General features: G+C 41.3%; 1 protein-coding gene across 1 annotated transcript in view; it reads right to left on the bottom strand.

Annotated features, from left to right (window-relative positions):
* Positions 1-2,752: 2,752 nt before the first annotated feature.
* The window catches only part of LOC136874534 (DC-STAMP domain-containing protein 2-like), a 168,678-nt gene continuing 146,402 nt past the window's right edge, over positions 2,753-25,028 (bottom strand). Inside the window, exons 14-15 of the mRNA XM_068227832.1 lie at positions 18,960-19,772; positions 2,753-2,851 (exon numbers count right to left, since the gene is read on the bottom strand). Coding sequence (XP_068083933.1) covers positions 2,753-2,851; positions 18,960-19,772 — 912 coding nt within the window. The remainder of the gene's footprint in view (positions 2,852-18,959; positions 19,773-25,028) is intronic.

Genomic DNA, 25,028 nt, shown 5'->3' with positions numbered 1-25,028 from the left:
AAGATGATATATCTGCGAAGATGGTAACGATTAAACAAGATATGGCGAAGGACTTGATGGAAATGAAAGAGAAGGTGGGCGACGATCTCAAAGATGTAAAAGATAAGCTCACGGGGGAATCAGCTTAAAATACAAGATCTCACACATCAATTTGAGGATGTAAAATTATGATGGAGAAGGACAAATCTGAAATTTTGGAGAGAATGTTTAATATTGCTGAGGACGTAAAATTAGGGGGTCAGAAGATTGAAGATGTTATTAAGAAACTGAAAAAGGAAGTCGGTTTTCTTAAATACAAGATCGAATTATCCGAGTCTTAGTTGCCTCATTATTAGAACGACAAAGCCACATGTAAGGGACTGTCCAAACTAAATAGTTACTTCAGATAGGGTATTGTTACAGAAAGATCAGGTACCTCAGATATCATTAACTTAGGAAATCAAGAGTTGAACACAGTGAATCCACAAGCAACTGATGTACTTCAAGTCATTAATATTATTAGGTTGAGTGAGGACAAACCTGGAAAATGAATAAAAATGAAATATCACCTAAAAATTTTTTACGTGGCTTGGAAGAATATTGTAAAGAAAATAAGAATCCACCTGAAATTCATCTCAGAGCAGTTGAGACATTCGTAGATGGCGATGTTATCCATTGGTAACCTGCATTTAGGTATACTTTTGAGGATTTTGATAGTTGACAGAAGTACTGGAACTCGGATCTTCAACAATCCTTACGTCTTGATTTATATTCAAGGAGATATGCTACCTCAGGACCTACGCGATACGCTGACTACTTCTGTAATCAGTTACGACGCATGAAAGATTTAGATACACCTCCGACGGAAGTTGAACTTATTCATGCGATCGAAAAACAATTCCCACCCTAGGTACAGCGCTTCCTGATTGCCACTAATGTACAATCTGCTGTACAGGCTGAGGCTATTCTAAGACAGTTAGACAATACAGGGAATTTTCAATTGGTGTCTAAAACTCCTAGAAGTAATAATCCGCACTCAAATATGGTAGACTCAACAAGGAAACAGAGTTCGGTTTCGTCATCTGAGACTACGGTAGTTAATTATCAACCCAAGGATTACAGTTACGAGCAGAAAGCATATTATCATCGATGGGAAGAACGAAGAGGAATATTTAGAAACGATGGAAAAGAAAACAACAGGGTTGTCAAATATCGAGGAAATTACAGACCTCAGGATAGATCAAGATATAACAGAAGAAATAGACCATATGAACGACCAAAATATCAATTTGATCAGAAATATAGGAATTTCAGAGATGATATGGAAAGCAAACATCGAGAAAGCATAAGATATCTGGACGAATTAAGGAAAGCAATCGATGAAAGAGAAAATGGAGAGAAGCTATTCACAGCCAAGATATGAACCCAGATGTGACTGGAGCGGAGAGTTTGGAGTTCCAGAAGCATCGGAAACAGTCGGCAGATGCACAAGGACTGAATCCTTCAGCACCACAATATATACCAGAGGATCAGAATAAAAAACTTCGATGTAAAATTGCATCCTTCGCTCTCCTATGAAGATCCTTCGTTATTGCGGAATGGACTATGGCTCAAATCGACTCGTGGTTTGTAAAATCTGAAGACCTTATTGAGAAAACCCATCAATCTCATCGAAATGTTCCAGAGGACTACCTATTATTGTGGCCAGGTTATTATAGTCTTAAAGTATATTCTCTTGTGTAAACGGGTGCGTCTATAAGTGTTATTTCAAAACCATTGTTTGAGGAATTAAGAAGTAGACATCCAATACCTGTCATACCTGTCTCTAATATTAAAGTGAAAGGTAAAATTTCGGATAAGACTACAGCATGCAAGGAGAAAACCTATATTGATATCATGCTGGGAAATACCATATTTTCACATATTTTTGTAGTCATGGCTAAGGTCAATTTCAGTATTACCTTAGGGGCTGATTTACGACGGAGTATAATGCCATAATTGATCTCCCCAACAACGACATTTATTTTCGCAAGGCTGAAGAAGTTGAACGGGTGTCACTCATAACTGACCGTCCTAATATGTTAGAAGCTCATGAGATAGGAGTTGATAATGCTGATGATATATATTCAACCGAAGAAATATATCTTCCTGGGATGAAAAGGAAAGGACAGTTACCGACACGGAAGACGAGATGAAGGGAAACTTCATAAGCACTGTAAGGAAGAAAGTTCAGGAGGCTAAATGCTCGGAGGAAAATAAGAGAAAGCTGTTTTACTTGCTAATGAAACATGACAGTGTATTCGACGATAAGCCAGGAAATATCCCAAATTTCAAATATGCATTTCTGGTTAATGATTGGTCACCTTGTCGGCGTAAACAGTACCCCATACCGGAGAAACACCACTCTAAATTTTAAAAAATAATCCAGGAGATGGAAACCCAAGGAATAATATCCAAAGCAACGACACCATTCATTAATTCATTAACTGTGTTACGTAAACCAAATGGTTCATTAGGAATATATCTGGATGCGAGGCAATTGAATGAAATGATCATTCCTGAACATGATTAAGTCCTACCAATTAAACATCTGATTAGAAGGTATAAAAGAATGTTATACCTCACCGGTATTGACCTCATTTCGTCGTATCGCCATATCTTATTGGATGACAAGTCACGATTGTTGACCGGATCTTTATTCGACCAACAAACTTATACTTTTGAAAGACTAGCTTTTGGTATTAAGAACTCAGGATCAGCACTGATTAGAGGCTTAAGCAGGAATCTTACAGATGAAGTAGAAGACAACACCATACACTGTGTTGATGATATAATCCTCCCAAGTAAACCAATGGAAAGACACCTTGAAGATCTGGAGAAAGTACTCAAAAATTTAAGAGATACCAGTTTCAAAATTAACCCCCAAAAGTCTAATTTATTCTACACTGAGATCTTATGTTTAGGTCATATTATTGATGGTGAAGGAATCAAATCCAATCCTATAAAGATACAGGCTATCCAAAAATTTCCATGACCACAACGAATTAAACATATGAGACAATTCTTAGGATTATGTCAGTTTTATCAGACCATTGCCCAGACTACTGTAATATCGTTGCACCTTTACAGAACTTGTTGCTTAAGAATAACCGTTGGTGTTGGAATAAAGAATGTGAAGAGGCTTTCACAAAAACTAAACAGATGCTCAGTGGCAGTCTATAAAGGCTATCCTAATTTTGATTTAAAGTGTAAATACAGACTGATGCTTCAGCTGTGGTGGTGGTGATCATTTTTAAAGAGAAGTACGACTAGGCAACAATCCTCTGTATAACACTAATCCGAGAAAAAGGAATGTGGGGCGGTAGAATTCACTCACGGTATCCTATGCGTGTTGTAAGAGCTAACTAAAAGCGGCCGTAGGGGATCTCAATTTAGGAGCGTGGGTGGCAATCACCGAGCCCTAGCTGAGCCTGGCATTATTTGAACTTACTTATGCCAGTCTCTTCACTTCAGTCTTTCCAATCCGACATCCCTTGATTAACTCTGTTTTCCTCTCCCGACCCCAACGCTCTTAGGTTTATGTCGCCCTTGCTGAATATCTCCGGCAGCGATGTGTTCGAAGGACTGAACGCCCTTCCATTCTTCCTCCTTGACTACTGTTAATATAGAATGATTGCCCAGTTATATTTTCTCTTGAAACAATAATTGCCACCACCAAAAAATGTCCGTATCTAGAATAGCACTTCTCAGCTATGATTCAACCCCTATTACAATTAATATCTGGCAAATAGATATTTTTATGACAATATATTGTGGTGTACTAATTGAATCAAAAGTAATAAACAATTTTATAATAATATTAACACGGGAACTAAAAATAAAGTATTCCTTTCTAGGAAGGAGAGTAAGAAACGTTCCCATGACACTTGCACTTCCCCCTCTCTGGATAGCGATACCAGCACCGCCATTCCCAGTTTCAGGGGTGAGTCAGTTCTTTGCTTCGAAACGCCGTGACCCAAATATTTCAACACCAAACGCGACGAAAATATAATTATCGACAGTGCATCTATATTTATTCCGTTTTAAAGGCTACCTCTGCTGCTGAACCAGCTACTTTGCTAAATGTGTAGCTGCAAGAGTATCCACGCAAGTTTCATCCTACATGAAGGATTTCTGTGTGAGTGATAGACTATCAGGACGTTTATGATCGGATGTGCAGGTTCCTAAAGGTTCCAAATAGCTGGAATGCCCGCGGATATTTTAAGGCTATTTTGTTTATTTCATTCAAGGAGGAATGTCTGAAAAGCCTCACCGAGCTTTTAGAACAAATTAAACCATGGTTTCATAGTTGATCCGCAATGATCGTAGATGGAAGTATGCTGCTGACATATTGTACAAGACGAGCACAAGTATACAGCAATTCGGAAAGATGTGTTTTCATAAAAGATCCTATATTGCTTGAAGGAGTGGCTGTAAGGCAAGAGCTAATCTCCTTCTCTTGGATTACGTGAAAGTTGCTTGATTTACAGCTGTACAATGAAACGAAGCCAGTTTTTATGGATTCGCGCAACGTTGACCATAACGCAGTTTTTCAGAACATCTAGACGTGATGGAGGAAACGGGGATTTGTTCAGAATTGAACATTCCTCGGAGCTTCTGGTAAACCACACACCTCAACTCACCGTGAAAATAAACTCGGATTTGACAAAGTCGAGATCTCCATAAGACGAAGCAATAGATGCAGATTTATCAGATGTCGATTATTCTACTAATACTAGATTCAGAAAATTATTATGGGAAAATTTGCCAAGGTCCAGTTGCAGTCCTCTAGTGAAATGTTTAAAATATATTGCAGATATTTTCTTACCTTCCCTAATAGTGCAATAAACGACCACACAGTGGTAGTCCACATGGAAAAAGTTGATTTCGGAATTGCGAACACATTTCAGCAGAAAATACGCGGTTTGAGAGTTCAGGTTAAGTAAACTCTCAAAATATATCTTCATAATGAGATGTCTTTCATGGGCAGATATTTATATGCCATTAAAGAAGATTGGTGATCCGAGGAGAGTTATTTAGGGTTTAGAAACTACTTCATACAGCGGCGTTTTCCTGAAAAGCTGAGACTACCCTGTTATCCACACCAGAGTAATTCGTATTTTGGGGGTTAATATCCAAACCAATTGTTTTATGATCTAACGTACGTTCGTGGAAGTTTACAATAACTTGATCAGGTTCATGTACCTAAGTGTGGTTGTCTAAGTAAAATATAATAGAACTCTGTAGTTTGGATATGATTCGATGAACTGTAAGGCTGAAAATCGGTAGCTCCGCGTGATCCCCTTGTTGAGCCCATCTTCGTGAAGGTATTATCAGAATATAAAAGGAGATTGCTGGAGTATCTATATGTCTGCCAAACAAAAGCATAATGTTTGGGAAACTTTTCTCTAATGATCAAAAGCATAGAGTCACTTTCTGTGTAATCTGTTTTGAGCAGCACTTTATTACTGCACGAATTCTTATTCAGGAAGTACTGACCAGAAATAGCTTCACATCCATTGTGTGTATTGATTCCAAACTGATTTGGATAAAATTATTCCTTCAATTCTTCCTTAATAGCCCTAAAACCGAATTTAGCTACCAATCGCCGAAACGTATCAGCAATGACGATTGGGCGGATTCCTCTATTCTTCTTCTTGTCGAGTGGTATCAATGAAGCTTTATAAGCCACAGGGCAAACAACGTCATTCATTTTACTATCCAGCAAAGATTACATAGCCATGTTATGTCCTGGAGGAGATGCTTACGAACATCACCTGCTAATTTAGAAACCAAATATTTAATATGCTGAGACATATATAGACACAAAATATTCTAGACATCTGTATTGGGTGTTGAGAGGTGTCTGAAAAGGAAAGAATCCGAGACTGGGGAGGATGCCTGCCTATCAAAACTTCAGAAATGGCGTGTATTTGATTCTTTAATCCAAAATCAGATGAAAGTACTCGCACAGCCCTCAAATATCACCATCCTGAAGCTTTAGCCTCACCGAGACGTGATTTGTAAGAAGAAACGTTTATTTTGACCGTGAAAGATGACAGTTTAAATTCCTTTAAATTCAACACTACCGTTGTAACAGAAGAAGGAGCTTTATTTTTCGGGGATTTATCAGGGACTAAAGAACAATATAAGCGAAGAGCAGCAGATCTTTCCAGCGGTTCTCAGTATCAACCGAAGTGCATCGCTCTATAACGTAACATAATTTTTCAGCGGCGAAATACCTAATGCCCTTGGGGATACGACCCGAAACACGTATATTATTCTTACATGAAGCCAGTTCCTCGTAAAATGAATCCCGTTACATGGTTATCATACCACCTCCTTTAACAGATTTATTGGGATGAACTCTGGACCAATGAATATGAAGACCTCACCTATCTTTGAAAGATTATCGCAGAGAGGGCAGTTTATTAAGTCAGCGCGACTGACAGGAGAAGATTGCGAATTTCTTAGTAATTCGCCATATGGAAACAACATCTACGCAGCAGTACCAAGAAGAGCCTCAACTTCATCACAGATGGCACCACAAATTCTGTGAATTCATGAATGACATACCTGACGTAGCATCATCTGATTTCCCACATAGACGACAGATTCTTTGTTCATTGAATAACTAGTTAGGCCTAAGTCGTTTAAAACCTTGACTCTATGCTGGGAATCCGTGACACATGTTGGCCTATAGAAAGAAAGAAAGGAAGGAAGGAAGGAAGGAAGGAAGGAAGGAAGGAAGGAATGGATATCGTTCCATAGTTTAAGCAAACATCACCTAGGTTGTATTGACCAACGGAATAATTCTTCGGGAAGCATCAACGAAAAATTACATAATCAACGACGAGCAACAAGAAAACGTAAACAAGATGGATGTTGTCTTGTTCACTGCTTCACTTAAGAATTTAGTTGAAGCAGTATCATAATAAAACTCATCCAGGACATAAAACACAATAAAACCCATTAACAAACCACGCAATCGGTCGATGAACCTCAAACGAAGCACAATTTGCTTGGTTCCAACAGAGATAATGTTTAACTTATATCAGAGGGCAAATCCATAGCCTCCTACAATAGGTAGATGTCTTACAATACCGTACTTCTACATTTGCCCGCCTGGTGGCCAAGATGGCGTCAAGCCTATGCAAGGTCTACCTAGGGAGGTTAAGTCACGAATGCTACTTATAGAGCCGCCATATTGGGTCTTTAAGCGAGCGTAACCAAATGCAAGTGTAGTCGAATGTAGAGGATTTCTGTACCGTACATTGAAATAAAAGCAAACTACCAACTATTTTTCAAATAGAATTTAATTGGGCATTTCCTGTTCATGTATATATATATATATAACTGTATAACTCTTAAATGACATTAATATATTCACAGCTATTTGAATAGGAAGATAATTAAGAGAGTCCGAATTTTTTTGTGAGAAACAAGAATGAACAAAAATGCTCGTTTATACGCTTTTACTTCCTTTCAACTCGGTCTTACTGTATTTCTTAACATCATCTGTCAATACGTAATCTCATTGACAGAAACACAAAAATCGGTAGAGTACCTCTGTCATATTACGATTACCGGTACATGAAATACTGAACTTGAAGTACCGTACTTAAAGTACTAAAAGACAGTTGCAGTACCTTACCCTCAACGTTTTCCTTATTAAGAAAGTATTACCGATACTGCGCTTCTAAAAGGTTAAGTATTTTGACAAACATTGAATGCCTCATGAGTTGAGTGCATTAAATTATGTATAGTTACTGTTGTTATCCATTCATGTGGTCATTTCTTTGGGTTCTAAGGCAAAAATATTCTGCACATATGCAACAAGAGTGATGTTCTTAGCTTGATGATGTTCTTAGCTTAGTGATGTTCTGACTAGTTTATTGATAACCCATACAGCTATATAGTACAAAGTGGTGGTGGTGATTATTGTTTTAAGAAGTACAACTCGGCAACCAACCTCTATTAACACTAATCAGAAGAAAACAAAAGGAAGGAATCTAACAATTCGAAAAATGAAGGTATCGGCCAAAGAAATACAAAGGTCACGAAGTTCATAAAAATGAAAGACTCCCTAGGCTTCGACTGCTCTAGTACTGTCGGGGTCAGAAAAGACCGAGAGTTGACCAAGGGAGGTCGGATAGGATAGAAAATTAAGGAGCTAGGCAAGTAATTGGAAGCAGTGCCAGGATTCAGCTAAGGGCCCCGTGGTCGCAAAACCAAGCTGCCAAGTTAAGAGTCCCTGGGCCCCCTTTTAGTCAAACTTTTCGACAGGCAGGGGCTACCGTGGATGCTTTCTACCGCCTTCACAAAATGGTACAAAGCCGACATGTGCATTATATTTTCAACATCATCATCATCAGCACCAAAAGAAGAAGTAGAAGAACAACAACAACTACAACGAGCAGGTGGCTGTGTGGTTTGGGTCATGCAGCTATCAACTTGCATTCGTGATATAGTGGGTTCTAACCCCACTACTGGCAGCCCTGAAGATTTTTTTCCGTGGTTTCTCCATTGTTCACACCAGGCAAATGCTGTTGGTGTTCCTTAATTAAGGCCACGGTCGCTTCCTTCCCATACCTAGCCCTTTCCTCTCCCTTCGTCGCCATTAGACCCATCTGTGTCGGTGCGACGTAAAGCAGATTGTAAAGAAAAAGTAGAAGAAGAATAGTTAGGCATTATGTGAATATTGGGCTACATTTATCATTCGAATCACATATCTCACCTTTACAGGAGTGGTACAACACTTGAGGTAAATAACTGCGAACCTGTTTGTATATTCATAAACTTTACCCCCTGTGGGTGGGGGTGTATAGTTAGCCTACACCCACGCCGTTCCCTGCCTGTCGTAAGCGGCGACTGAAAAGGGGCCACGGTCTCTTAACTCTGAAGTGTGTGTTGGCGACAACGGGGCCCTTATCTGAATCCTGACTTTATTTTTTCACTTAGTCTGCTTGTGTAAGGCTCCTTACTGTATTTTTTCCTAAACGACCTCACTTCCTTACTTAATTCGAAAATGAAAACAAGAATAATATTATTATATAGTTGTTTTTTTAAAAATATCTCAGTCTGGAAGCTTTCCTAGTACAGTTTAAAGACTTGGGTGGATAAGGAACATTTTTGGGATAGAATTCCACTTTGATGTTTCCGTCCATCTACCCTCTTCTGTTCAAACTGCGATTCATCAAATTGATAGAAGAAAAAACATATGGAACCTTCAAATACAAATATCGGTCATATAAACACATGATACTCTGGAAATAATTTTATTGTAATAACTTACTAACCTCGTACAAGACGGAATTATATGTGGGTTGCCATTTATCACGTCTGTAATTTTGTACCGTATCCACTGAGGTCACCATTGCTTATCACTGGAAAGCGAAACACTAATCCGCTAGTTGACTTATTTTGACAATTTGGTGTAGCGCAGTACCCCATTTTACCTAAAAATGCAAATATATGTCACCTCGGGCAAACCCACATTATAACGATACTTAAGACTCAATATGGCCGCAACCGCAAAGAATTGTGGTAGTTTGACCAGACCTCCCTAGACTGACCTTGGCGTATGTGGTCTGAGACCTTGGTGACTCCCATCAGTATGTTGGCCGGCGGTATGCGATGGTGGTATACGATTTCTAATCACTAGATTGCGTGTCGAAAGCCCGGAGTTAATTCCAAACATCTCCGCAGTGTTCGCAAGATGGACACAATCACGAGGCAGCTGTACCAGTACGAGCCTCAGCTTCCTCATAACTGTTGATGTTGATTCGTCTATCGGATAGGGACCTCATCATCTGTCTTAACCTAATTTTTAGACAACACCCTACCGTGGTTCCCTTTGCTCTAAACACTTTCCTCGCGTAACTAACAATTGATTTCTGAAGACCAGAGCCTCAACCCCTAAACACCTCATTAGATATCCTCCTCTCTTTTTCTCCCTATCTTTCCTGGCGGCTGCAGACTCTACTTCCTCCTCCCTTTTCTCCCTTTCATGTACATAACACCATAGCGAGCCTTTTATGCAGGAGTTCATATTTGTCTATGAATCAGCAACCGGCTCTACATTTAACGTCCGTTTGTGCCTTCATCTACCGGTTCGTTCCGAATTAGGAAGTAGGCCCTACTAGCTAAAATAACCATTCTTCGTACCGATTTATAAGAAAGGATTATAGTAGTTAAATTAAAGTGGCTCGCAAGTACTGTATATGTGTGTCTTACAACACGCTGTTGTAGACATTTACGACTTTCTCCATCGGGTTCATAAATATATAGGTTATGCCCATTCGACACTCAAGAGCGCGCCACGTAAAGTTGGCCGCTACTGAATCACTGGTTCTCTAGATGCAGTCCTACTACCTTCAGGTCAACCTACGCAATATTAAAAAGAAACACGGAATATAGTACGAAGACGATAGTATAATCAAGATGGCTAAATAAATAAAATACAGCCCTCAGCAGTTCTCAGAGATGCCTAAGCACGATTAGCACTCTCATCAATACCAAGCCTCCAAATGTTTTTTGCAGAATGGCGGACTAATTCTTCAGCTCGCCTCTTAACAAACGAACAACACCTTTACACGAATGATTACGAACATGGCTTGACGTAACGCCTACACACGCGCGATATGAGTAACCAATTCACCGAGCGAGTTGGCCAGGAGGTTAGGGTCGCGTAGCTGTGAGCTTGCATTCGAGAGATGGTGTGTTCGAATGCCACCGTCGGCAGCGCTGAAGATGGTTCCTTCGGTGTGTTAGTGCGGCGTTAAACCGCTAACAAAATAAGTAGCCTATTCATTCGTGAAGGCTGAATGCTTTAAGCCTCGCAGAGATATTATATGATAGTTATTATTACCAGTGTCCGACTCGTTGGCTGAACGGTCAGCGTACTGGCCTTCGGTTCAGAGGGTCCCGGGTTCGATTCCCGGCCGGGTAGGGGATTTTAACCGTAATTGGTTAATTCCAATGGCACGGGGGCTGGGTGTATGTGCTGTCTTCATCATCATTTCATCTTCATCACGACGCGCAGGTTGCCTACGGGAGTCAAATAGAAAGACCTGCACCTGGCGAGCCGAATCCGTCCTGGGATATCCCGGCACTAAAAGCCATACATTTCATTTCATTTTCATTATCAGTGATTTAAGCCCACTAGGTAGCGCTTATGACTAGTTCTCTTTGGATGCTCGCTTTCCTTTCCAATACGCCTTGAGTCCTGCTATTAGTTTTTCACCTCTTTCCTGTGAAAGAGGTTTGCAAGATTTAACAACTTTTGATAGAGAAGACCACGAATTTACCAATTTACAAAATTTAGGGTGGTATGAGACATCAGGTCCGCCTCTGTGGTGTGGTGTTTAGTGTGATTAGCTGCCACCCGCGGAGGCCCGGGTTCGATTCACGGCTCTGCCACGAAATTTGAAAAGTGGTACGAGAGCTGGAACGGGTTCTACTCAGCCTCTGGAGATCAACTGATTAGAGGTGGGTTCGATTCCTATCTCAGCCATTCTCGAAGTGGTTTTCAGTTGTTTCCCACTTCTCCTCCAGGCAAATGCCGGGATGGTACCTAACTTTAGGCCACGGCCGCTTCCTTCCTTCTTCCATGCCTGTCCTTTCCAATCTTCCCATCCCTCCACAAGGCCCCTGTTCAACATAGCAGGTGAGGCCTCCTGGGTGAGGCACTGGTCCTCCTCCCCAGTTGTATCCCCCGAAAAAGTATCATGTTCCAGGACACTGCCTTTGAGGTGGCAGAAGTTTGGTCCCTCGCTGACTCCGTGAGAAAAAACCGACCCTGGCGGGTAAACAGATTAAGAAAGAAAGTTTACCTTCAACATGTCGTATGAAGACGGTACTCACACTTTTAAAGTACTTAACATACATAAAATGAGGAGAGCAAATTCTTCTTAAATAGGGAAGGAAAAAAGAAACGCAATTAAGGGGAAGTTTCTAAAAACATGGGGATATCGCTCGATAAAATGATATTGTATTGTGAATTTGACATTCTTGACAACATTTTCAGGGCGTTCACAACAACCTTTTTTGTTCACGTCTCAAATGTACCGAGTAGAACGCACATCAGTACAAAATAACGTATTTAAATCATTTCACTTAAAATCCTTGTACGTTTTCTTCTCCACTCATAATATGATAAAACCCCTATAACTGAGGATGCATTTTTCCGAGACTAATCTGTGAGTGCACAAAAAAAAAAGAAAAACTAAAATTACTAATACTGCCAAAATGTTTTAATTCCGTACCCTAACGGTGGGCCTTCTAGAGGGTGATGCCCTCTCTTAGACCAGGAGATGTGTTGCGATGAGGCTCGGAGAAGACGAGAAGGGTGCGCCCGTGACTTAGACATACAAAAGGAACTGTTCCGGCATTCGCCCTAGTGAGGAGAATGAAAAACCACGGGAAACCATTCTCATGACAGCCAAAGATGGGACCAGCCCACCACCTTCCGAATGCAGATCTGAAAAGCCACGGTAAATCAGTCACCACTGTTAGCCGCAGATACTCAGCTCGGTGAAAGTAAAGTTCACGGCAACTTCGCAAAAATTCTGTATTGTAGTGAAAGATGTGAGCACTATTCTTGGTTTTTACATAACACGAAGTTCACCTACGTATGACAAGCATAAAAACAATTCGTACCACATTTACCGGTAGGTACTGAAATTAATTTCACTTGAAACGATTCTCCACCCACAATGTAAAGCAAACTTCTTCCCGCGATTACGAACACGTGTTCAGAATTATCTGCTAGCGAAATCTTCTGGCAATGTAATGCAATAGTAACTTCTGAGGCACTGCATCCATTATTAACAGGGGTGGTGGTAGATCCTTGTCGTCAAATGTAATAGTGTATCTGGTTTGAGGGTGGATGTAGATGGGAAGGCACATACATTACCGTGCTCCGCACTTATGGGGATATCTATGCATAAACAATTACGTCATTTGCATGTGTATAGTCTTCAGACTCGTAGCACAATCTCCAATGTGCTCTCTTCATTACCAGTCGAAACGAACAGCTGTTACAACGCATACACATAAACTCTCAAAAACTCGCTGTACGTGGACGTATCTTCGTAGCAGCACCTCCAGTGTCTTTTGATCGGCCGGGTGGCTTCTTCACATCTATAATACCAGCTCACGCCGACCTGAATAAGCATAACGGCCGACTCCTATTTGGAGGTCAGCCTCCCTATTACGCTCAACAATGACGACCACCACCACCACTACCAACACAACGACTTCCGCCCTCACCTTTTCCTCCCACCCTATGACGAGTATTACGTCTTCGCATCCTACACCACTTACGTCCTCATCTTTCTCCGTGCCATAAACTTTTCCTCAGATCAGTGTACCACCTCCTCGCTTTTTTGCGCCGCTGTTCACCACCTATCTCTTCGTCTGCACAGCCACCACCTACGACACCGTCAACTCCAGCCGCATCAACATTGCCCACCCGTCAACCAGCATCACCGCCATCAACATCAGATACCAACACAGTCTTCAGTTGCGTCGTTCGCGTCGTCGACCCACTCATCTCCGTAACAGAAGTCCAACGCCAGCTACGCCTTCACGCCATAACAGTCCGGAAGGCGTTTCGGATCTTCAACTCCACGGGCCCAACATACTTAGTGCGCCTACAGCTACCCACTGCACCAGCCGTCGACCATCACATCGCCACCGGTGCCTCCATCTACGGTCGTCTCCATAACGTGGAACCCTCTCGTTCCCCTCCACAATCAAGACACCCCCCTCACCACACCACGTCGCCGCACCCGGCCTGATCATTCTCCTTTTCAACCACCCCACAACGTCCGTCCACCATCTCCCCCATTTAATATTTCCTTCCCACCGCCGCCAACCCTCGAACATCTCCGACAACTCACAACTATACTGTATCATATCGCCTCCACACTTTACCACCTCACCCTTCCCCGCAACTTTCCTTTAAGCACACCCGTATAAACGTCCATTTCTTCCCATCTCCATAACCAAGAGAACCCATCTTCTCTTCCCACTAAATATTCACATCGCTTTAACCATCATCTGCATTTAGCCACATCGTACTGCTCTCTTCGCATCTCCCGGCCCGAGCGAGAGCATCACTCTCTAAGGGGCCCGCCCCGCCCTTAGGGCGGGGAATGAAAAAAAAAAACAGCTGTTAGTATAGCGGAGCTTCGATATAAGTCAAATACTTTCGATCGTTTGAAAATCAGGTCGAATCAAAGGAATTTTTTAATATTATCCATTAATGGGTAAATATGCATTCGAACCGAGTGTTTACATGCTAATGTGCTCTTGCGAGCCCACCGCCACTGCATACTATTCGGTGTACCGTACCACATCTGCGTGGTATTGTCATTTATTGAATACCTCATGCATATATTAACACTAGCGCGGGGGTGTGAACGAAGGAAAGCGCGCCAGAACTAGGCCACCACCCACGATGGGGATTGGTAGATCAGCGAAGAGAGAACGCGAGCGGGATTCACAGATTAATCTCCAACTCTGCTAACCGAGTCACGTAAATGCCAACTGCAAGTATAAAAAAAGCGGGAAGAAACAGTAGTGAAATGCTTGCGAGATTAACGGGTAATTACGCCTAGGAGCCACATGATAGAAAACTGGAACGACAGAGAATATTGATTGAATTTATCTAGTGTCACTAATTGATTATATCTATTAAGTTACGTCCAATATTCAATTTTAGTTATTATATAACATACCGTGGGAATCGAAGCCCATTCAACACATAGAGTGAGCGTGGTTCTGTTAGTGATTCCCCTAGTGAGGCGTCGTCCCACGGATATGATAAAAGGGAGAAGGACGAGGGGACGCTCATTCTATTCTGACCCGAGTTCAATGAAGAAGGTTGTGCGCGTGACTTAATACGAGTCAATACAACAATAGAAGTGTGGGGCCGTACCACGTCAGTGTACTAGTAATGGAAATTATCCAATATAGTCTCTGAACTAACTAGGAGAGAAGATTATTTAATTGACGTCAAAATTGAAACTACGAAGCTGAATGCTAGGATAGAACGTGTGACTAGACAGTGAAGGGCGCTATAGGACAGTAAGCAAATAAAACGCGAAGGGAAAACTAGATAAAGGCAGAAGTAATGAACATGTTTTAATCTGTTATTTAATGATAAACTCCAGGCCAGTACGCAGTTGCACAGATAACTAGCACGCTATCCAGGCTGATTGCAAAGACGATAGGCTAAGGTCGACCCGGGGAACGAGAGACTACCGATCCAGTAGATGAAACGAGACCTTCCAGCGTAAGCCAGAAGGACCCGGAGAACGAAAGACCGCCGATCCGGTAGATGATACGAGACCTTTCAACTGTAATCAAGAAGGACCCGGTGAACGAGACTACCATGGACCATTGTGAGCTGCCGAATCAAGAGGAAATATCTATGGACCAGCAGGGAGCCATGAGGCATTAAACCAACATGTGATCCTTAAGATGGAGCCGAACGACAATACCTGAATAAGATAAGTCTGAACAGGTATACGGAGTAAGTATGGGACAGAATAGCGAGGTTCATGAATTTCAAATCTAAACAAATCATGAGTCTGCCTAGGGTAAACTATGACTGTTAGTTTAGTTAGGTTCAGGACCTATGCATGTTATACTCTCATAAAATCAGAACACCTTGAATAGAGATAGGAAGTACATATTCACAGGGCATATGCATTTGTATGTTCTGAAGAAATGATTAGCATTTGAACCAAGTCGGCCCTCAGATTGAAGGTCCAGATGGATATGTCGGCGCACCACCACTGACTCTGGTAAAATGTACCTGCGGCTCTCGTTGTCGCTATAAACCGAAGGTAATGGATCAGAATGGATCAGTGTGACTTGAGCAGACGTGCAGGATGCCTCGCAGACGTATGCGAGAACCGTACCGTCAAATGAGTGAGTCAAATGAGGGCACATTATTGACATGAGAGAACGTGGTGTACCCATCCGGGAAAGTGCTGCTCGTGTCGGACGAAATGTGTCGGCAGTGCAACGGGAGTGTATAGATTGGTTCACAGAAGGCCGTAGAACACGACGTGATGGGTCTGGTCGCACCACCCAATCCAAGCCCCGAGAAGATCGACTTCTTAGTCTTCTTCTTCTTCTTCTTCTTCACAGTACCATATCAGGTCCCCCTGATGTTGGCGATCACTGTGGCGAATGCAGTACGATCTCTTGCTAGGTGGAAAAGTCTCTCAGCGCTGTGAATTCCAGTCCAATCTTTGATGTTTCCAAGCCATGATGTTCGCCTCATCCTAATGGCATTGCAGGACAGGTCTGAGTCATCCTCGGCTCTGGCGCAACAGTCGAACAGTGTAACACATCGTACACTATCAGGAGTGACAGTCTGTCGCCGTTTATTACGGTCTGGGTTACCGGCGCGTCGTCCAATTCTGCGCCTACCTTTGACTAAAGTGTATGCATACTAGACTGCAATGGTGTATGGAACGACGTCACTGGGGACAGGAATGGCAGCAGGTAGGTTCAGTTTGTTTGAAAATGATAGCCGGATTTTGGTTTGCCGCAGACAGGGGGAGAGGCATCACAGTGACTGCATTCGCACAAGACATACAGCGCCAACTCAAGGCCTTATGGTGCGGGGTGCTATTGGAGACAACCACAAATCACAGTTGGTGAGTGTCCAGGACACTGTGACCAGTTTGACCTACGTGAATGACATCCTGCGACCCGTAGCCATACCCTTTCTGCACGACACCCCAGACGCCATATTTCAGCAGGACAATGCGCAACCACATTTTGCTGCACGAACATGTGCCTTATTGTCACAGGATACCAGATTGTTGCCCTGGCCCACCCGATCATCGGACTTCTCGCCAATCGAAAATGTGTGGGATATAGTGAAACGACAGATGTCGCACTGTGACCCAATGCCAACCACCAAAGATGAATTCTGAAACCAGGTGAATGCAGCACGGATGGCTATACCCCAGGACGCCATTGGCGCCTTAAACGCGTCGATGGCATCACGCATTGAACAAGTTGTCTGTTCCCATGGAGGACCCAGTGCCTACTAGGCAGCAGGGGACATGCTGAATATAGGTGACTGAAGTGCTAATCGTTTCTGCAGAACATACTAATGAACATGTCTGGTGAATATGAACTTCCTATCTCTAGTCTTTCAAGGTGTTCTGTTTCTTGTGAACATGGGTGTATTTTATATGTGCTTTGATTTGTCGGCATAGATTAGAGAGTATTAGGAAAATTAATTGAGTAGTTGATTTACTGGGAGATATGTGTAATTATTATGGTCTCGTCTCGCTGTGAGATACTGTATAAATATTTGAGTGATGGAATCATCAAAAGATTACAAGGACGATGGGGCGTTGTTGGAATCCAACGGGGAAAGATTAGTAATCGGACCAAACATCCTAATTATAGGAAGTGCATGATTTGTTAGTATTTATATGTATGCCTTTACAGGATACCAAAGAGAGAGGAACCAAGGTCACCAACGTCGCTGAATTAGAATTTTTCGTGAATTACAGGCAGGCGATGGACACCGCGAGAGAAACGAACCAGGACCTATGAGATACGAGATATTGATTGTCGTGCAGAGTACCCGTGGAGAGATAAGACGTCGAGATGTACGTGTTGCTAGTCGTTGTTCTGGAAACAATGTATTAGATAATGTACCGGTAATGAAATATTGAGTGTTATGAGGAGGGCTGGGAATCCCGAGAGATACTGAAGTTCCATGTTCAGAGAAAGGAACGGAATTTGTTGAGTGCTTTAGTTTCCCCCAGAAAGGGATGGCCACGGAGATAAGGTGAAGGTCGCTGTGTGAAGTCTCGCTGTGTTAGGAAGGGGAGTTGTTTATGTTTCATTTAAAGAGCTAGGGTAGAACTGCATAAGCTCGATGACTATCTTGCCTATCTGTGTTCATCCTGGAGGCCAATGACCGCATTTCGCAATTTGAAATTTGCTTTACTTCGCACCGACACAGATAGGTCTTATGGCGACCGAACCCACTACCTCCCGAATACTGGATACTGGCCGCACTTAAGCTACTGCAGCTATGGCCGCATTTCAAAGGGATGGCTGAATGCCCCAGATGTTACTAACTTCCTCAAGACGAGTGCATTTTCTTTTATGTGTATTTACAGGTGCAGTGTTTAACATGGATATTTCATTGGTGTGTTTTTGTTTTGATCATTGTTATCTTAGTAATGTCTTTGTTACAAGGGAAATAAGCTCATAACTTACAGAAGGGATGCGAGTTTCTGAACTCATTGCATATTGGAAAAATAGTGCCAATAGTAGAGTCTGTGAATATTTTGGGGGGTACGTTTTACATTTTAAGGTCCTGCACGAGTGTTTATGTAGTTGTGTCCCTAATTCTAAGGGAAGTTTGTAGCGCGAACCTTGCTCATCTTTGTCCACGTTTAATGAACGTTTAGGAACGAAAGTTTGCATATCTGTTCAGACTAGGAAGTTCACAATACCACAAGAGAAATAAGGTATCTCTCGTCACTGAAAAACTTGTATTGAACCATATTTTGTGTGGGGAACAGACCCATCATTTGATAAATTTTTGCAGTGATCATTTACGTATCATGTTTGTGATTCTTAAAAGGGGAATTTCTATGTTTTGTCTTAATAAATTTGTCCAGCTGTAACATGTTGATTTATCATTCACAAGTTGGTATATTAGTTCCTGCCCTGTTTTTATTTCATTAGAATAGTTATTGGGTTTTTATTTGACCCACTGAAGAACCGAAGGCGAATTTCTGCCAATGAGCAGCCGGATGAAGAAAGCAGGGAGGCAGTAAGTTACGTTATATACACATCCTATTATGAACAACTCTTCGTGATTATTGACTACAGAACTGATAAGTGACTAGGTTCTACTAAGACGTTTCTAGCTTAATACTTACCAGTTTAGTTTTGGAATGAAGTACTGACATATCTGTAGAAATATCTTCACTTAGAGTCGATGATGATGATGATGAAATGCCATCTGGTGGTGTTCTGAGTGTTAAGTAAGTGTAGTTAGAAGCAGTTGTATCACTATCATTATTCTTGTAGCTTTCAGAAAGTTTCTTGCGGCGTAACAGACCTTCATCTTTCTGTATTCTCCAGTCCTGAATTCGTTCTCTAATTTCCGATCTTGATACTCTTCTATTAGTTCTCATACAATACGAGCAGAGAGAATTTTCCTGAGCTATATCCTGGTAGGAAGGTGTTTCACTTTCAACATGATATGATGCTTTTGATTCATAAAAATATTTCCCAAATCGCCTTGCATTAGTCTCTGGTAGATACCCTTGAGTGCCTATTGAATATACATTTTCCTCGTTTAGTGGTGGACTGGACTCTTGTACACCAGTGTCATATAAATTTATTTCATCCAAATTATCTGTCAATTTGCCAGTTTTCGTTTTACTGTAACAAGCATCCTTATCAGGAATTTCTTCATGTCCTTGATCAATGTTCCCAATCTGTTTATAATCAAGCTTAGAGATTGTTGCGTTTCTCAAAAGATCATTTTCTTCACATTCCGTACTTCCACTGTCACTAGAATTTCCATCTGTAGATAGTAAGGGATTGTCCTCTGCGTTCGATTTAACCTTCCCTTTATAAGGTTTTGTCATCCACGTTGCTCGACTGATGTAGTTGAGGAGATAATCTATTAAACTTGGACGAGGTTTCAATTTCTTAGATTCGTCTTCCTCTTCTTCTTCTTCCTCCTAGAAACACAAACATAAATAATTAAAATTAATAATGTTCTAATACTACTCTCTAAGCATTGATTTATGAACGAAAAATGATTTGTCAGTAAATTTTCTGCTGTGAAAATACTGTGTGATAGAATTGTTTATGAGTTCAGTTTTATTGTAGACTTTGAAGTTTGGGGAAATACCCATCGTGGTTTTGTAAGAATGAAAAAAGAAAGAGTTAATGCCTATTTTCTTAAAGAATGAAGTATTGTTTGGTGTTTACCAATCTGCAATACATGTTACTATTAAATAAAATGGCGTATGGCTTTTAGTGCCGGGAGGGTCTGAGGACATGTTCGGCTCGACAGGTGCAGGTCTTTTGATTTGACTCACGTAGGCGACCTGCGCGTTGTGATGAGGATGAAATGATGATGAAGACGACACATACACCCAGCCCCTGCGCTAGCGAAATTAACCAATGGTGGTTAAAAATTCCCGACCCTGCCGCGAATCGAACCCGGGACTCCTGTGATCAAAGGCCAGCACGCTAACCATTTAGCCATGGAGCCGGGCTTTCCTATGATAATGTTTAACGTATTAAAGTGTCCTTAAAATGTTGCTAATATTTATCTGTGTAGGATTGAATTTGATTATTTCATATCTAAATAAAAGTGCGTCTTTAAGTACCTACATTTCGCCTTGGTAGAAAAGCCGAGAAAATTTTGAAGTAGAGACAACCTGAAACATGTTAGGGGCTACCATTCTCTGTTATATCGAAGTCACAGGATTGTAACTAAGAGTTCGAACTCTTAGTGTGGGAATGATAATACCGTTGTCCTACACCTCAAACAACTATCAACACCACCATCAAGTAATGATTGTGTTAACTGCATACTATAAAAGCTAGGGATCTACTGTATGAGAAATTATTCCTATCTTAGTGCCACTTTGTTAACAATTACATCATCAGGTAGGCCTAGTACTTTTTTAACGTTTTTTGTTGGCAAGGTTTGCCATTTCTTAAATTTTAGGTTTTCATACGGTAAATGTGTAAGCCCACCTGCTGGCCATGACCGTTAAGGCGTCAAGTCTACATGGTCTGACACCGTGATATTCAATTCCGAATCTCTCCGCAGTGTTCACATGGAGTGAAGGCATAAGACGCTGTTGAAGGTGATTCGTCCGTCTGACGGAGACGTTAAACCTTGAGCAGACCGTGCTGCTATTCGACAAGAGTAGGCTACCATGTGCCGACAGCGAGTTTCAGCTTCTCCGTTCCTATCACACATCACGTCATTCATTTCATGTCATTAACTCCTCTGATTAGTTTAACGTCAGTAAGGGCATCCAGTCGTAAAAACTCGCCACGAAAATACATTTCACTTCATACCCGACCCCGCAGAGGAACGGGACAAGGGTTCAACATACATACATACATACATACATACATACATACATACATACATACATACATACATACATACATACTGTAACGAAAGCTTACATTCTTTACCCGATACCTCCATTTCGAACTCGTAGTTGGGCTGTCTACTCAGATGAAATGGCGTCGCTCAGCGGATACCTCAGGGTGTTCAGATGCCAAGTAAGACATGAAATCTTACTTCAAGTTACGCTTTACGTCAGTATGAAAAGATTAACAACGCACGGGAGACGCCTATAGAATCTCATGACATAATAGTAATAATCATCAACCAATTTCTTAAATCAAAGTATTCAACGACGTGAGAACTGTTCATGACTAAATGGAGTACTTAATTAATCAGCAATTCACTTAGCTAAGCAACTAACTTACCGACTAGGCTATAATGAAAGAATTCATGACGCATAAAATTGTATAAAAATAAAGATATTTATTGACTAAATATTGGACTATTAAATTGGAATTTTATCCAAGGCATTACTTGTCATTGCGTATTTACAAGTGTGGATTGTGAGTCAGCGCTGACTCGTAGAAAGAGAAATAATATCTAGTATTAAACTATGCAGATCAGTTCCATCATGAAATCAAAATTGAGTATGTACATATTTACAATCGATCACTGGACATCTAAGGTCCATTCTGAAGTTAAGTCATAGATACAACACCAACAAAATTAAGTTGTTACGAGAGCTCATTTGCTTTAAGACTAATTAAACAAGTCTGAATAAAACACCCGGTTAAGCTGAAGTGTATATAAAGTCCACTAATAAGCTCAAACTTGAAATTACAGCAAATTATAACTTTAAATTGCAGGACTGAACTGTATATCACAGTTATATTTAATCGCCAATCATATTAGAATTGAGCGTTGAGAATATTAAATAGTAAATCGTAGCTGATACTCAGTAAATGACGAGTCACTAATAAGTAAATCCACATAAGTAAACTCGAATAAGTAAATCTGGATGCGTAAATTTGAATGCATAAATCCATATGAATAAATCCGAACTCATGCTTTATTACTTCTTTCACGTTATGCATGGACAACTACTTACGGACTAAGGCATTTGTTCCTAGTGCCTGTTAAATTTGGCTCCTACTCTAACATTTCCCTAGATGTTGTTCGTTGAGAAAATGCAAGTTCAAACAGAGTATATGTTAATCTATTCAGCTATCTAACTAACTTTAACATAACCTTTGGCTGTCATACACATGTCTTTTAGGCTCAATGTCCCTTTCCTTCGTTATACTCCATAACATTCTACTTCAATGCAAGCTATTTTCTTCATACGCGCAGTTACAATGCAAGTGCTATGTCGTTGTATTCAGAAACATAATATCATATTTATCGGTGTCGTGAATGCATTTGGTCAAAACACAGCTATAAAACGTATCGTAGTATTCCGATATTCATTACAGCACATCTAAAGTTGACATACGATCCCGTCACAAGCATAATTCTACAATAGTAAATTCTATTCATACATTGGCTTAGGTCAATCCTGCGGTGTGGGCAATCTCACGTATACGAATCTAAAGAATGTAACGTGGCATATCTTAAACTGCAGGCACTCAATGGCCCTTACGTAGTGCGTATAAAACTCCTCATATCACTATGTAACTCATACTTTTCCTCAAGTTAGCACAATTGTAACCTTATTTCAACATTCATATAATATCTTAACATCGCAGCCTCAATATTAACTCGTCGCGTTCCCATATACATGACCACGTCAAAACTACCACACTATGTTTCTTAAAACAACATTTTAAAGTTGCTATATATCATAACCTATGATTGAGTTCAATGGCCTTATTGCGAAGCAAAATAATGCGTGATTCCATATGTTTATTTTACACCGCGCGCAACCAAACGTGACGTCGACTTGTAGTATTACCAATACGAAATCTCTGTAATCTGCCCGTATGTCATTACTATCAGCTGTTTCCAAAATTATTTTTCAAACCTCTCGCTACATACGTGTATTTTGACCGATATACGATGACGTATATATCCAAAACCTTAGAATCTTATGCTATATTGCTAGAATATGTAACTACGGACTTAAGTATCTCACACTTCACTGGTAACACTCACTTGCATTTCTTATATATCGGTATTATATTCAACCTATCGGCACATGCCTAAGGCACATGTGTAGGCAAACCAAAAATTATGCGATTAAGTATTGTAAATGACTTAGCTCGCTCATGGTTGGTCCTGGTCCAGCTGTTCTGCTTCCCAAATGGATGTAGTTGGGTCTGCGGTCAGGTCATGGGTTGGACATCTGGTACATCATCTGCTTCCTCATCACGGAATTGCTGTCTGGTTTCTCATTCCCTTCCTCATCATGGGCTGGTCGAATGGTTTCCCGTCGTCTTCCTCATCATGGGTTGGTCGAATGGTTTCCCGTCGCCTTCATCATCATGGCTCGGTCGTATGGCAAGATGTACTGGTCCCCAGCTTGGTCCATCATGTATATTTAGCACATCATCTTCATGGTATTCTTGTCAGCAACTAAAATATGGATTACAGCGCAGTGAACAGCCATTATATAATCCTTTTTGAAGTTTGTAATCCTTGAATTATTATTTCTTTTGTTGGTCTCCACCGGATATCTTCGGTCTCGTTGGTGTTAATTTCAGTGAATCTATCTCTGTCGGCTGCTTCTTGTGGATCTTGAAAACTTATTTATATTCTGTTTCAATAAATCGAGACGTATCTCTTCTTGTATGAGATCCTTTTCTTTTAGATGCTGACTTGGTCTTCCTTTGCAGGGTATATATCAAGTGCGCTCTGTATCCGCCCACGCGTATTTCGTGGTACTAGCTGATTTCTTTTTTTTAATACCTCCAATCAACTCTGCTTATTTTCCGGTGAATTAACTTGTTTTCTTCTCTTTTCCGACGCTTTTTCCTTTAGTATAGCCTCAGATTGCTTCTTCTTCCTTTAAAATTATAGCGCGGTCGGCAGTTCCGTCTTCACTCTCCGTTGAAAAAAAATTAAGATGGAGTTTCCTTATCAATCCGTAGTTTTCTACTTTTTTCGTAAAACAATACAGTAGACAGTCCACTGTCCGTTTCACTCTCAATACTCGACCGTTCCATGACTTGTATGGCCTTCTATGTCACCGCAACTGCTGTCTATTCTTTGCTTCCTATAGATCAAATGGGCCATACCTTCACTCGGCGCCATTTTGAAAGCTGTCGCGGAGGTGTGAACGGGCACAATACATACATACATACATACATACATACATATGATAATTTGGTTCGTTGTACTACGAATGAAGTTAAACTTGCAGCTATAAGGCTTATACTATGATAGCAATAAAAACAAAAGGGCCATGAATGAATCAATGAATATATATACACTGACTTAGCAAATGTCATGGGATAGTCACCTAATAGTGTGTGGGACCTCCTCTGGCCCTGCGAACTGCAGTGAGACGCCGTGGAAGTGCGTCGACAAGTCCCTGGTAGTCCTCTGGACGCAGCTGACATCAAATCGTTTGCAGAGCGACCGCCAATGCTAGTCTGTTCGTGGGTGCAGGATCCATGGCACGGAGCCTGCGTTCCAGGACATCCCAGATATGCTCGATAGGGTTCATATCGGGGCTTCTGGGTGGCCATGGCAGTCGTTGGACCTCCGCTGCAAGTTCCTGGAACCATTCCCGGGCGACGTTGGAGCGATGTGGCGGCGCGTTATCACCTTGAAACACCGCACAACCGTCTGGGCGCTGGAAGGCCAAAAATGGGTGGAGATGGTCTCCGAGCAGCTCAGCATACCGCGTACCATTCAAAATCTCTTCCAGAACAACTAGGGGGCCCATTCCATACCAGGA

The sequence above is a fragment of the Anabrus simplex genome, chromosome 5, assembly GCF_040414725.1.
Source record: "Anabrus simplex isolate iqAnaSimp1 chromosome 5, ASM4041472v1, whole genome shotgun sequence".
NCBI lineage: Eukaryota > Metazoa > Arthropoda > Insecta > Orthoptera > Tettigoniidae > Anabrus > Anabrus simplex.
The sequence above is the reverse complement of the archived record's forward strand: the minus strand, read 5'-3'. Positions and strand labels throughout refer to the sequence as shown.